The sequence below is a fragment of the Anser cygnoides genome, chromosome 5 (assembly GCF_040182565.1).
Source record: "Anser cygnoides isolate HZ-2024a breed goose chromosome 5, Taihu_goose_T2T_genome, whole genome shotgun sequence".
Taxonomy (NCBI): Eukaryota; Metazoa; Chordata; class Aves; order Anseriformes; family Anatidae; genus Anser; species Anser cygnoides.
In genome coordinates this window covers 59,851,696-59,866,955 of record NC_089877.1, presented here as the reverse complement: position 1 = coordinate 59,866,955, position 15,260 = coordinate 59,851,696, and the positions used below count along the sequence as shown (strand labels likewise).

Below are 15,260 nucleotides of genomic sequence, written 5' to 3'. Positions count from 1 at the left end.
AGGCCATTCTGGGTTCTCAGACATATTCAGCACTTATAATCAAGGTCAGACCTTTAAGGAAAAAAAAAAAAAAGAAAAAAAGCACTGTTTTCTAGGCACCTGAACGAATTATTCAGATTTTTAGAAGGTTTTGGCTCATTTGAGCATTGAATTCTTTTGCAGACATGGCTAAAAGTGTTACATTTGGCACTGAACTGGAGCCAAAGAGACAAAGGTAAGAAAACAGCTGATGAGCAAATCACAGAACATTTTCCTGTAATAATCAGATAATTTTGGAAGTAGATCAAAGGTGATGTATGCAACTGAGCAGTTATTAACCCTGCATGCATTAGGGTAATCTTTAATACATCATTGAATATCTTGGCACTAAGAATTGAATCTAAGCAGCAATGGTGTGTTCCATTTTAAATGCACTGCCTAACATCCAAGGTCACTTGGATTTAGCTGCTCAGATCTGAAAATCAAGCCTAGTAAGGTCCACTTGTTTTTCTTATTGATGATACATGACCTGAACCAGTGATCAAAATGCTTAGATTTAGTACTACAGTAATAAAATTAACCACATTTTAACTGAGTAAGAAGTTAGAGACATTCAAAAAGTCCTAGAAACTGCTCTAGATCATGTTAAATTCAGTATTGTCAACACAGATGGAGTCTGACTAAAGGTCTGAAAAACCATGGAAGGATGAGAAGCAGCACAATGTGTTTTAAGAATTCAACTGGTTCACCAAGACAGTACCTGTTGTATAATGCACTGAGAAATGTAGCAAGAAGCACACTAAAAAACATCCATTGATGACACAGTAGCAGATCCCAGGTTGTCTAAGTTTCAGAACAGTTAAGGATTTCATTGTGTTCAGTTTTGCTATAACACAATAGTTACATGACCTTCTGATGGGGCAAAGGATAGCAGACTAAAGGACTTTATCATACAAATCTGCTTTTTGGGTAACAGAAAGCAAAATAAACATCAAAAAGAATATGGCTTACATCAAAGCATCTCTCAAGATCTTCAAGATTGTTTGGATTGACAACTTTTGGCACAAAGGTCACCCTTGGAAGAACGGAGTTGATCAATGGGTTTTATTTCATGCTTCTGCTGACAGTGGCTTAATTTTTTAACATGCAGCATTATGTAAAGATATCATTCAAGGGTAAAAGTATTAAGAAAACAGATCAGAAGAAGACAGAATCACAGAACGGTTGAGGTTGGAAGGGACGTCTGGAAGTCCCTTAGATGTGGTCATTCCCCTAAGATGTGGTCTCCGGAACTGACAGCCCCCTCTGTCAGTTCCATCCCCTTGGTGGCCGTGCTTAGGAAAACATCCGACCCATCCAGGCAGGTATTTCTTCCCCCAGGCAAAAAGTTCATGAGCTGCTCTACAGCCATGGTTTATAGACTTGGTGTTTCCTCAAGTATGAGAGGTTCATAGTTTAATCTCTGTCAACCCAAACTCAACACATCCAAGAGGAAGAGATCATTGTGGATAATCTTTCCTGGCTCTGCACAGTGCATGCTCTATGTAAATGATCCATACCATCCATTAAGGTGAAACAGAAAGCCCCAGTGGTGCACAGGCCCTGCACTTGGACCTGTGTGAAGAACAGTGAGACCCTGACCATCTCTCCTGCAGCCCGCTCTCCAAAGAATTGTGGATTGCAACTGTACCTGGTCCTAGCTCAGCTCTGTGAGGTGAAGGGAGACTTCTTGTTCACCTCGTCCCGATCTGCAAGGAACGACCAACAACCCCGCCTCTACAACGAAACAAAAATACTTGTCCAAATGGTTTTTACCTTCCCTCTTCAGCAGGGGATTGTATGTAGCTGTCACACCTAATTTTGTAGAAGTTCTCTTTGGCCATGAAGCTTGGAAGCCTTCTACCCCGGTCATCCAGGAGAAAATCCAGCCAGCACTTACAGACACCTCTATGTGATGGGGCACTGTAGGAATGGCAGCCTCATTCCACTAGTTTTCTCAGGGTAATGCTAATTCTTACTACAGCTCTTGAAGATCCTATTAACAGCAAACACAACTAAACTGCACTGTACTTATGTAGATTAAATGTTTAATAAAGTTACAACCTGAGTCTATTTACCATAAACCTATCCCTCCTGAAGGAAAGCTTAGTGGGTCAGCAATGAATAGTTTTAACACTGTGTTGTTTTCCCACGATTTCTATTTCAGTCATTTCAATGTGGAATTGGCTCTCATTTGAATCGACATTGATGCTTAGGTTCATACTAAATAGAACCTTTTTTTTATTTCAACCTATGGCTTTTCTGAACAAATTGACTGTTAAAACATGACAGACATTTATTTAATTGCTTTCTGAGCAAATCCTAAGCCATACAACAGCATGGAGGTCAAGAAGGAAAAATCTTTGGGTTTTACTGACATTTCAGAACATTATCATTAGATGAGACCTTGAGACATCTGCATGTAAGTTAATGGTTGTTCTGCTTTCATGTATAATGACCTATTTCTCACAGAAGAGCTAATACCTATAAATTTTTCATTTGCTGCCTAGTAGATTTCAATAAAAACTTAAGAGGTTTGAATTCAGTGTGTGTTTCATAGATTATTACTGTAAAGAATTTTTTCCTGCTAAAAATTGGCCATATACAGAGAATGCACTGGTTCCTTTTATAACTCTCTCTCAAAAAACATATTCTGCTGTGTGATAAATACTGTTTAAGTATATAAAGGCATCTTAGTTTTCTCATGTTCTTAGTTCTGCTCATTATTAGATGAATAACTCTGAAACCTGTAGCATTAAACATAAAAATAAACTCCATCTTGTCTGAGCCACTGTTAACTGCAGGAGATAGAGTCCATGTGCATGTACTACATACATCATCCCAGCTGTCACAGGAGGGCTCTAATGTTTAAGTGATTTAAGATTATGGATCATAGGCCACTTGCTTCCTCTTAAGTAATAATAATAAATACACTAATGCTTTTAGTGTCATTGTTAATTCCTTATTTGTGAACACTCAGAGACACGCTGAAGTGCTGTGGTTTGAAGATGGGATTTGAAGATGAGCTATTCCCAAGAGGAACAGGGAAGCCTATGCTTAAGGCACCATTGCTCCAGTGTGGGAGAACAAGACCTCTTCCACGTAATGACAACCAACGGGGGCTTTAAAACAAAGTTCTGTTTGGGACAGCCTGTTCTCACGAGCAGCAAGGACTAGATCCTCATTAAACTTTCTCCATGTGTAACTTCTGCTTTGCCTTCAGTGCATATCTGATAAAGGATTCATCCTTCCTGATTTTAGCCAAGATCGTCTTTGGGACTACACACCGAATGTGTCGTTCAAAGATAGATATTTGAGTTCTGACGCAAGAAATCTACACATGTTAAATGGTAGTAATTCCAATTAAGTTATGAACTATATTTTAATTTCAAGCATATGAATTTAAAATCTTTAGTTATCAAAGAAACACGTACACGTATCTATTTTTAGTCCTTCAAATTGCTAGGATGGTTCATCACCATAGGAACCTACTGTAACACTCGTACAAGAAATTTCATTCTTGCGTACGTTAATCTTCTTGTCCTTTGAATTTGGATTTCAAAACAAAGCCATTTCAACATGCTGAGTGACTGAATGAAATGTATTATAAATTTGTGGCAAATGATGTTGCAAAACACCTTCCATTGTGACAATGCAGATGTATTTGGAACAATTTAGGATGTAATAATGTATGTTAGGTTGAAAAACATCCATTGATGGTGGAAACTGTCTGAGCTGTCTGATGGAAGCTGAAAAGTTTAGAAATTCCTCACTAATTACCATGTGTCATGAGCACACGTTTTGCAGCATAATACGAAGCTTATTGAAAGGTTCGTAAAAATTAAGGAGAATGGGAAATTATTTGATGCAAAAATATCCAGACAACAGACAGGTCAGAGTCTCATTATTGGAGCTCTGAAATCCAGACTGGAAGGAGCCCCTAAGGTCATGTCCAGACTGTCAGACAAAGCAGTGCAGAGAAGCTAGTCAAGACCTGGGGCAGTAATCCCCTTTTCCAACATACACTGAAGCACTGTCTGGATTTAGCAGCTGAGCTGCAGGTACAGCGTAGTCCTGCTAGCCCCACTGTGTCTATGGGAATAAATCTGACTCTACGCCTGTGTACCCTGGGGGTCCCTATAGTGTGCTCTCATCCCCTTGCTGCTCTAGGGATTGTACAGATGGTTTCAACTTAAATGCAGAGGGTTTTACAACAGGCTTGAAGGGCTAATGAAGGAACTAATGCGAGAGGAAGGATCCACTCTACATGACTAGTCTCTGGAATTGTATCAATGTTCCCATCATTTCTCAGCTAGGATTTACAACATTTTCTAATTTGTTTTGGTGAAGCACATCACAACACTGTCCTGAGTGGAGATAAACATAGGAAAGCTGCCCTTTTACATAACAGCCTTCTTTCTACCCTTACCCTAAAACAAATCCTCACTTTGACTAATGTTCTGAAGTCAAAAGCAAACTGCTACACTTGTACAGACTTGGGGATGCTCAGTGCGGGCACTAAAGGCTGCTGGTGCTGTTGCTTTTGCAGACTTGCAGGCTGTAGGGGATACAAAATACCAACATATTCAAACCGGTGCTCAAGTTCTTACGTTTATCTTGTCTCTGTTCTTCTGTAACATTGGCTTTTCTGGGAAGTTCGATTAGATGCAACTATTGATGTCCAGATGCAGAAGTTCCTGAAATCCTTCCACTGTTATAAATAGGTTTTGGATCCACGCCTAAGCTTAGGCAAGTCTTTACCAAGGGAAAATTGTTAAAAACCTAAGTCACAGATTTTACAGCCATATTAATTATCTAGCTAAGCAGCCATTACTATCTTACAGACCAGAGAACACTGCTTACCACAAGCTGAAGATTACGGCTCTAACTGCATTTTTATAATCTATAAAACCGGACATGCGGAAACTATGGAAGGAAATTTCAGTAATTAAAGCATAGGTTTTCCTCATTAACTGCAAAGCATCATTAAAATCTAATGAAACTCTAGCAGAATAATACAGTATACTGGCTCAACTGCAAGGAGATAAATGCAAATGAGAGTTGAATTTTCACATGTTTTTGAGTTTACACAAAAAGGCTGAATGCATTTACAGTAGTTTACAATAGAAAAGCTCACTGTTAACATTGTATGAATCAGCATTTGGAAGTTAGGGTATTAGTGTATAAGAAATTAACATATTAAAGAATGTGGTACACTGAAGTACAAGAACCAAAGAAATCAAAATCTGTGTTGCTTAACACTTTTATATTTGCGATGGTAAACTGAATTTCATTGCAGAAAATGAGTATGATAACTGTCGTTGCATCAGCATGATGTAAGACTAAATTTGTCGGTGTAGCAACTTATCTTGGCATATCCGAACAAGCTGCATCATCATCCCACATTATACAAGAGATTCGGCCAAAGCAAGAACTTCAAAGCTCTGTGAACACTATTCATTTTAGGACATTAATGTGCTATGACACTTCCTCACCCTCCCTCGGAATATTGCCTTCTAAGTTCTCAGACGTTAAATCTTCATGGAAACTGAAGCCTGAATGCCTTATTTCAGCTGATGTGTATCAGCTCCATGGAAGTCAAAGGAGCATCCCCAATCTCCACTGAACAAAAAACTAGACTTAGATCTGTCATATCTTACCTACATTCAAGGTATTGCAGGTGGAAACCCTCCCATCTGACTTCAGCTCTCTAAAATATCCAGTCCAAGGCTAGACAGACTCCACTACACAAGTCTTGGAGACAGAGGCCCTGAGGACAATTCACTAGGTCTGTCCTGGAACAGAATGGATGAATCACTCTGAAGACAACTTTTTCCTTTACTTGACTTTCGATGACATCTAAATGACCAGTCCTTTCTGAAGGCTAAAGTCAAGTAGGACCCAGCACAGATGTCAGCAGTAATACGTTTTTAGTATCTCCCTACCAAAGGCCTTAAGTTCTAAGTGAGAGATTTCAGCTCAAGAAGATCAGTCACTACTGCCATTAAATCCTATACTAATTAGGTTGATGACGATGTCCTGGGCATCAGCAACAGGTCCAAGCCAATCAAGCATTTCATTGCAACTCACAGATACCAATACTTTTCAGAATAATACTGATGTAGGTTTGACATTAAATTATGTCCTCAGACTAATTTGAAGACCAATTTCCTGTTGATTTCAATAGTTAAGTACATTAAAATTGTTTAGTATTTTGGTAAAGTCAAACTAGAAGACAGAAAACATTTACCATAATGAAAAATAAAGGCATATTTCCAAAGCAGCACAACTTTTTTTAAAACATCCATTTTTTGATCCAATGACAACCACAATAATGGAGTAGCATGCAGTTAAGACTTTGTTAGTAAGTTATATGCTGTTATACAGTTCTGTTTCTAAGGAAGTACACAATGGACACAAACTCTTGCTATCCAAATTGTTACCTCATGTACTCATACCTTCTCTGTGTCAATTCCTTTAGACATGGACCAGGTTGAGACAATATAATCCATGACTCTTTCACTAAGGCCTTTTGGGACTTGATATAATTTCAGGAAATCTCTCACATTGTTAAGCATCTCATGGTATCGGTTGGTGTTGGCATACATCTGCTGGAAAATGGTTGTGACATTTCCAAAAATAGTTGCATAAAGAAGAGCTGAAAAAAAAAACCCACAAAGATAATTAAAAATAAATATGCATGCTCCAGTAAAATGCTATTCATAATTAAAGAATAATTTCAAATAAATTGATGCATGGTTACAAATTAATACAAATGTATAGGAGTGAAGGTGTAAACTGAAGATTTCAGTTTATGGACACAGTCTCACATGTGTACACATAGTTATTTATTGAACCTACCCATAGAACTCATATAGCCAGTCAAAGCGTGTTAACTTACAGAATCAATCACAAAGAGAATGTCGACACAAGGAGTTATTCAAAAACAGCTAGCACATTTTTCAACTCTACACCCTGTACTAATCCAAACTGATTTTCAAGTGTAGCTGAAGCCTGCCAATAACCTTGATGGCATCATCCCATCAACGTGGCTCTCACGTGAGATCAGCTAGCACATGCCACATGTGGAGTGGCCTCAGTTCCAAAAAAAAAAGAAATGAAATGGAGGAGAAAGGAACCTGGGAAGCCTTGCAATGGGATACTTATAGAAACAGGCCCTCTGTCAATAGCCAAGGGGTACACAAGACAGACTCGGAGTTGCACTTCATGGTCCAATTTTACAGCCAGTCCCAAGCAGATGACTTGGGTATGTCATGTCAACTCCAGATGTCAGAAAATAATTATTTCAAAAGGAGAAAAATGAGATTAGCAAACAATGGGAAGTCCCATGTGTACCTCACTGCCACTAAGGCAGGAGGAGGACACAGTAAAGTAGGAACCAGTACTTCAAACCCACTCCTGGCATTGCCTCTGCTGGTCTGATTCTCTCTTTTCCAACTGTGCCACCGTAACTGTCAAGCTCAGCCAGCCGAACTGTGCAACACCAAAGAATGACATGCCATATTCAACAAAACCACACGTTTTGAGTAAGCCTTTCCAACTGATAAGGCGTCGTACTCTGTATCCCATTACAAGTGTGATGCACTGAAACACTGATGTAGAATGGTTAATTTCTGAAACCTAAATTCGACAAAGCATTCAAGTAAAAACTTAAATGTACACCTTTGCTTGTATAGTGGTGAATTGAAAGACATTCTTAAAACCAAGCAGGTTTAAATTTTCTTTTTGAGTCACAATATAATTACCCTTGCAAGAAAGCCCAAAATGACATTCTTCCATTAGGTAATACAGGTTTTGCAAAAAAGAGAATTATTCTGATTTCTCAAAATGCCAATGCATGGCACTTTATTTCTGCTCTTGACGTTATCAAATACAAATAAGTATGACTGTCATTTTTAATAATCTTTGCTCAGAGGTACTGTATAGTAGAGTGCAGCTATGCATTTTCACATTGCTTTTTTAAAAAACAACCACAGCCTACAAATGGGAAGAAATAACCTGCTGTGAAAGGAAAAATGCCTTCTCTCTCTCAGCGCATAATGTCTTCCCTCTACACATTTCTGCCTCATTCCAGAAAACTCACTTTGTTTCATACTCATTTACTATTGTTTATCACCCCTACTTGAGAGGTGACATTTTTAAAGAAACATGGTGCTTTCCTAAAACTATGTAATAGAAAAATCGTACTTCCATTTCTCACTGTGCTTTTTACTATGTCAATATAAAAATTAGATGATAGAGTTAATCAGAAATATAACGTTCATTGTTTCATCAAAGTCAAAAGGTTTTTTTTCATCTCAACAGACAAGATTGTATCGAACAAAGTCACACAGCATGAAGTACAGATGAACATGAGGCTTCAGTTTTAGAGAGCACAGCAGATTAATACTCTATGTGATGACCAAAAATAAAGCTCTTTGCAAGGGTTTGGTCCTCCCTCCCCAACCCCTTTGCTTTACTGATTGTTGTCTCATATCTGCTAGCCACTAAAAGGTTTTCTGTACCTCTGTGCCCACTTGGATATATAGCAATACTCACATAGAGAATAAAAACTTAAGGATTATAAAAAATGTAGATGGAAGAATGCCACATGACTTTTTTTTTTTTCCAAGCTTTCTCTGCTCCTTTGGACTTTATAGGAAGACATTCTTGATGAAGTGTCACTTCTGTTAAGTCTGACATCCCTCATCCTTCTGAAGAACGCTTGATGATTTATCTTGAACTCAGCTCAACAGACGTGTGAGTGCAGAGTATCTCCTTCCTTGCCCTCTGATGTCAGATGCAACCCGACACCAACTGTGACTACAAAGGTAAAGAGAGGTCAGGACTGGCCCCACAACCCTGCCTTTCTGCATGAGTAAAATGTGTACAATCCTGTAACTACACCTGGACTGCATATGCAATTGCTGTGCACACAACCCAACTGGACATGCAAACCTACACAGAAGACAGGGGCTGACCGAAAATGTGACATAGTGGCCTGTCACATAGGGGAAAAAAGAGGTTCAACTCTGACATTTGCCAGGTTGGAAACAGCTAAGAATGCCATGGCAAAAACAGCTTGTTCTGAAGCAGCCAGCATACATTTCCTCCTCTACAAACAAACAAAAAAACCCAACTCATTGGCAGAGACAATATGTAGAAAATACTCATCTGGAAGAGAAATTCTGTCTCTGTGCATCTTAATATAGGGCCCTAGAAAGTTGTACCTAAAGAGAGTATGTCTGTTCAAGAAATTAAGAATAGAATAAATCACTGGATCAAGATTACAAAATTGTTGGAAGCATTACCCCGCAGTACCTCACTAAGCCAGAACTCACAAGCCTACACGCCACAGTCTGCACAGACAAAACTGGCATTATCCTTCTGTTGGAAATCAAAGCTTTCCACCAACTCCTATTGGAAATGGTAAAGACACACAGCTGAGTTCATCTACATATCCCACTTCTCTTACAGATTACTGCAAGGCAGAGCAGTGGCAAACATATAAGGGGAACCTATTTAGATCTTCAGAGCTTTGAAGCTGTGCCTCAAAGACTACTTGCTCATGGTGCTTCCCTATGCCAGCACTGACCACCGCTGCGGTGAGTTTGATGAGTTTTGGCGGAGAGCACATTTTTCATAATTCGGTACAAATAATCCACCTCCCTCTGGAAAGCAGCTCCCCATCCCCAGACGATACCTTAAAAAAAAGGGGCGGGGGGGGGGGCACGACACACATGACATTGAAATAGCTAATATTTATATTTTAGCAGGTCTCAGTGTGCAACAAAATGACTTTATGCTGATAAAGAAATCATTTTCACTGTGTTTTTAAACTTGCTGGGGCATTGCCCTCCACAGGGAAAAGCCTGCTTGTCAGCGTGTAACAGAACAAGGTTAATTCCCCTTAAAACCACAAGTTACCTGCCATCAGTCTTCTGCACCCAACTTCTTTAGGCTGGGGTGGTTGCATCAGTGGCAAACACAACAGGGACAGGCCAGAACAGGGAGATGAGCTGGGCCAGCTCCTCAGCTGGCAGAAATGCCTCCGCTCAGGGAAGCCTCAGGGCCTCTGGCACCCTATGGATTCCCCTGCGCAGAGACGCACACCTTGGGGCCTCTCTAACAGGCAGCTAACCCTGCCTTCCCCTCTCAGCCTGTGAGGGTTTAAGGTATCCTCAGCACCTGTAATTAATGAAGATTTCTCCAAGCACCCTTACTTAATGAGCAAACGCCGCAGTGCCAGGTGTGAACCTCACCCCCCTCACCTCTCAAAAACAAAGGCAGAGGAGCACTACCGAGGGCCTTTCTCTTTTTGCTGGATTTTAATTACTTTTGGACGGGGGGAACTTACAGTAAAGATCATTTACAAAAGGTTTTGAAGATTATGAAAATACTGTGCCTCTCTTGATGGCAAGAGGATTTAAACAATCTGTAAAGAAATCTCTAGAAGTATAACACATACTTCAATAGTTTTAATTTAGTCTCTCCTTTTACAAGAAGCTCAGGGGAAACAAGGAAAATTATGCTACACAGGCTGAAGGGGAAATTACCCAATTTCTTGAGATGACTGGTTAGGTCAGACTACATTTATTCATCTTCTATTTAATGAATCGCACATCTCCAGATTTTTTTGTTTCCTACAGTCATGCAATGCTCACCTAATTGTCCTGTGTGTGTAAATCTCATTCTTCACTAGATTTCATGGTGATCAATTTAAAATAATGATGTAGAAATATTTCTTCTCTGTCCCAAAACTGGTTCAACTGCTATTTTAATTTCTATTTTTACTCTTTAGTGTTTACAATAAAAACTCCCCTAAATCAAATACAAGGATCTAAGTGGTATATATTTTTATATCTAAAATGTGTGTTGCTATACCGTATTTGTACATGCATAAAATATTTTTGAACAATTTAGCATAAAATATTTTGAGTGATTTAAATAAATCTTTAAGCCTGTTTAAAAACAAGGAATTGTCTTTAGAAAGACTCAGAGTTACCTAAATTATCCCAAAGCATTTCAGATCTCATATTATCCTGACTGCATGCTAAATAGGTCCAAATAGGGACATCTGCCTTTAGGAACTGAAGGCTTGATTGAGAGATCTAATTTTCCCTACAGTCTGCTACATGCTAGAGTATTATTTAATCTAAGCGTACGCAATATACCTTTAAACTAATTGTAAAGAAGATGAGCCCTTGATCCTGGAAAAATACAGATACTTATTTTTGCATGCTGAGGCTACCTGCGCCTTCTTCAACAAATTTTTGGAATTAGGCATGCATGTAATAATATTTGATTAATGTTCTTCAAGCTACATCTTTCAATAGAGAAATTAGATATAAACCCAGCTATGTAGATAGAAGATAAAATTAGATATAAGCTCAAAATGCAAATGTGTGATTTATTTTAAGTCTGAGCAGTTTTCTGTTATGCTTTTCCACGTCACCTTCATGCATTGGATCATACTGCAAGATGGCTGCAGGCGCTATTCGATGCAACACCTGGCAGCACAGTGCAGTGTCTACCTCCCAGCTGAGTCTGCCTCTGCTACCATAAACACCTTCTTTCAATCCATCAGCATTATTCAACGAAGTTTGTTACATGGAGAAGAAAAATCCTTCTAAGGCCCCTCTCCCACCAGTCCCACCATCTTATGGCAGTTTTTGTCTGCCTGCCCCATCCTGTCCTGAAGACCCAGCCCTCCACCTCCACCCCGTGTTGATGCTCCTGCCAGCCAGTTCTGGCAGTGAAGGCACCGACACAGCCCCATGGTTCTTCCAGTCTGCAAAAGGCCAAAATTGATTTTGTATCCTTGGCCCTTACAAAAATTATGCTGTTAAAATACACTCCCCCATGCCTGCCGTGCTGATGCCAGTTTTACAGCAGTGTTCAATCAGTGTCCTAAATGCAATTGCTTCTGCTTCACAGGAAAGAGACATCAACATCAGAGCACACTGTCTTTCAAATTTTATTCCCAAAATAACTTAGTCCTAAATAAATAAATAAATCTTTCCTCCTATTACACCTGTAGCCATATCATTGCAATTTCTCACGCCACATAATCCAATACATTTATCCTCTCATAAGTCCCACCAAAGCATTGTCACCTCCAGTAACATCTTAATTACCGCACTAGCCTGAATCCATCAGCCCTATAGCCTATTTATTCTACAGACAGTGCCTGCATCCAGATGTATGTTCCACATTGCCAATGCAGGGAGGTGGTGGCCCTCCAACATACCTCTAGCCCACGCTGCAGTTACAGAAGATGCACAGCTCCTCTGCAGGGCCAGGTGATGTTCACCCCTGTTTTTCCAACTCAACATCTTCCTGATACTGTAGTCATGCAAACTCTAAACTATGATAATAATGATAGATCTGTAAAATCCCTGTTCACACTGATGTGATATTTGTTTGACGGAAATTAAATAATTATGTAATTACAAGGATCATCAGTAGTAAACTATAGGAACTGATACTCACTGTTCTTCCCTTTATAGGGGACACTGTTTGCACAGCAGAGTGGAACAGCTGTTTTGGATGCAGTTATGCATTCTGCATACTTTATGCATAAATCCTTATAAAAATAAGGGATTTCAACTGCACTTGTACAGTCACGAATTTTTAAATGGTGAAACTGGGAGCATTTTTGTTTATAAGAGCACTTAGAAAAAGGAAAATATTTACTTTAGAGCTCCGATGCCTCTTCACCATGCAAATGTGATGAGTTATAATTTGGCACACAGTTACAATCTAAGACTGGCCAAATTGGTACAAAACACAGTACCATGCTTTTACTGAGTCTTAAATGAAGGCTATCATTATCCGTAGCTATCAGTATGTTCATCTTCCAGCCCTGAGGAAGCGATGGACATTAGCAGAAGTTGGCTAACGTTACTTGGCAGCAAAGACAAAAAACTCCTGAGGATAAGAGGCCAAGAGCTGCCTGGGTATGATGATGCCGATGCCTAACCAGCTTGAAGTCACAGCTCACAGACAACATCTTCCCTGCTCAGCATCCCCTACCACAGCCACCTCATGCTATTAGACCACTTTGCGCTGGACATCAGACATACAGCCTTGCACGGGTTCAGTGGTCTTCTCTTGGCATTTATACACAATTTCTTGCATTTTCTTTCATCTGGAAAGTGTTGTATGTCTTGGGTCTGCTTCTCCCTCATTGTATTATTCAAGGATAGTAAGTGTCACATGGGCAGGCACAGCCTGAAAAACAGCTGTGGGTGGTTACGCTGCAACAGGCAACAGGGCAAACAGCATTACCCTTTGTTAACTGAGTAGAAAAACTCCACATCGCCTGAAAAATCCATGTCTTGTAGTGAAGGGGCCTTAATTGTGGAAGATTCTTCCTTGAGAGCTCTAGTGTAAGAGGCCGAGAGTTAAGCTTTTTCTACATATTTGATACGCAGTGGAAGTCGCGTCTAGTGGGTCATAGCCTTTGGTGGTGATAAACAAAGGTTGTGACAAGTTTCTATTTATGATAAGAGTATGACATAAATACAGAGAAGAATTACTAAAACGAACCAGACCATTTCTTACACTAATGCTTCACTATTCTTATTTCTCCAGAAATTCATCACCTACGCATGACACATCTAGCATTTGACACACTGGATAAAGTCCTGTGCCATGGTAAATGTTAATTGCAATGCAATTGCTTCCCTAAAGGCATTACAGTAGGTGCAGAAGGAAAGTAGAGAGGAAGATGATGACCAAAATTCATGAGAATTATGTTCACCATGAATGCTAGCAGCTCTATGCCTCCAGCACTTTGCCCCCTTCCTTATTTATCATTTTCTTTATATCGAATATTATTAACATTGTCTCATTTCCATGCAAATCTCTCCAGTATTTCCAAAAAAAAACCTCAGTTGTGTCTGTCAAACAATCACCTACCCATCACAGCAATTTTTCTCATTCCTTTCTCCATCAAAGAAAGAAAGAAGCATCTTTTCCAGAGTGATTGGTCCTTAGTGTTAGTACTAGCCTGCACTGACACCTGTGGATCAAAACCATCCCCATGTACCCTCCTCTGCCTGCCTCGCTGTGTCAGATTTGTCACCAGGAACAAGCATAAGATACACACAGTCTCCCACACTACTGCATGGAAGCATGGGGACCAACAGCATCTCAGAAATGATCATTTCCAGAAAAAAAGTTCTCTGAGTAAAGTAGGCAGCTGTCAGTATTAGCATCTGAAACAAACTGACAGCTTGTTGCTAGATTGGGCCTTTTTTTTTTCTTGCATTTTTTTTTTTTCCTTTCTTTAACATTTTTAAGGAAATTTTTTAATGGGACACCAAGTTCTTGTCACATTAAGATGAACTCAGGATAGCAATGTTGCCGGAGGCACGATGCCAGAACATCACTTGTGCATTGAGGAACACCACCTAAATTGCCTGTCTTGTTAAAATATAATAGGAAATTTGTAAACACACCTTCAAAGTATTGGACTGTGCTGGAAGATGTTTCTAGCTCTTTCCTCCCAGGCTCTTCCCCCGCCTCTCCCCCATGTCAGTGTAAAAAAATTGTACTGTATAGACACGATGTATATTAGAGACTCACAAAGACAAATACATATCCACATGTACAAATATGTATCCACATATATGTATGCACAGGTACAACTGTATTCAAAAGTAAGGTGAACGCACAATATGAATGGGCTCAGACTTTCTGCAGCTGTTAATTTTCCTTTCAGTCTTCTAATTTGCTCATTCTTTTAACTTCTCCCAAATCTAACTTTGTTTATTCATTTAATTAGATGTTCAGTTTTATCTCAACACAATTAATAAGAATGGGTTTGGAACAATTAGACAAATGATCTCAGCTATAAAACACAGACCACACACAGCCTTGAGAGGTAAGGAAAACACAGCTGTTAGCATAACAAGAGTATCGCTTACACAATATCTACCTGAAAACACTAATGAGACAGAGTTCAGGTAAAGCAGTGCTGCTTCTATGCGGCAGTTCCGTCTTTCTGTATTTTAATTCATCAGCCTGAACTCTGTGAGGATAGATTCTGTATGTAATTATAGGGTATTTTTAGAAGGAACAAAATAAAGCACTTAATACCGTTAATATTAAAGGCCTCCGATCTGGAGATGACGCTTACATCCCATTATTTTCAGAATAATTCTGCTCTGCAAAATGACCACGAAACTGGCTTAATTGAACCAAATTACGTTTCTCACTTGTGCAAGTCATCTGCA

General features: G+C 39.4%; 1 protein-coding gene across 2 annotated transcripts in view; it reads right to left on the bottom strand.

The window, feature by feature from the left end:
- The window catches only part of KCNH5 (potassium voltage-gated channel subfamily H member 5), a 154,157-nt gene that overhangs the window by 43,618 nt on the left and 95,279 nt on the right, over window positions 1-15,260 (bottom strand). For both annotated transcript variants that reach the window (XM_013183072.3, XM_048066139.2), the window contains exon 8: window positions 6,477-6,676. In XM_013183072.3, the coding sequence (XP_013038526.2) occupies window positions 6,477-6,676 (200 nt within the window). The remainder of the gene's footprint in view (window positions 1-6,476; window positions 6,677-15,260) is intronic.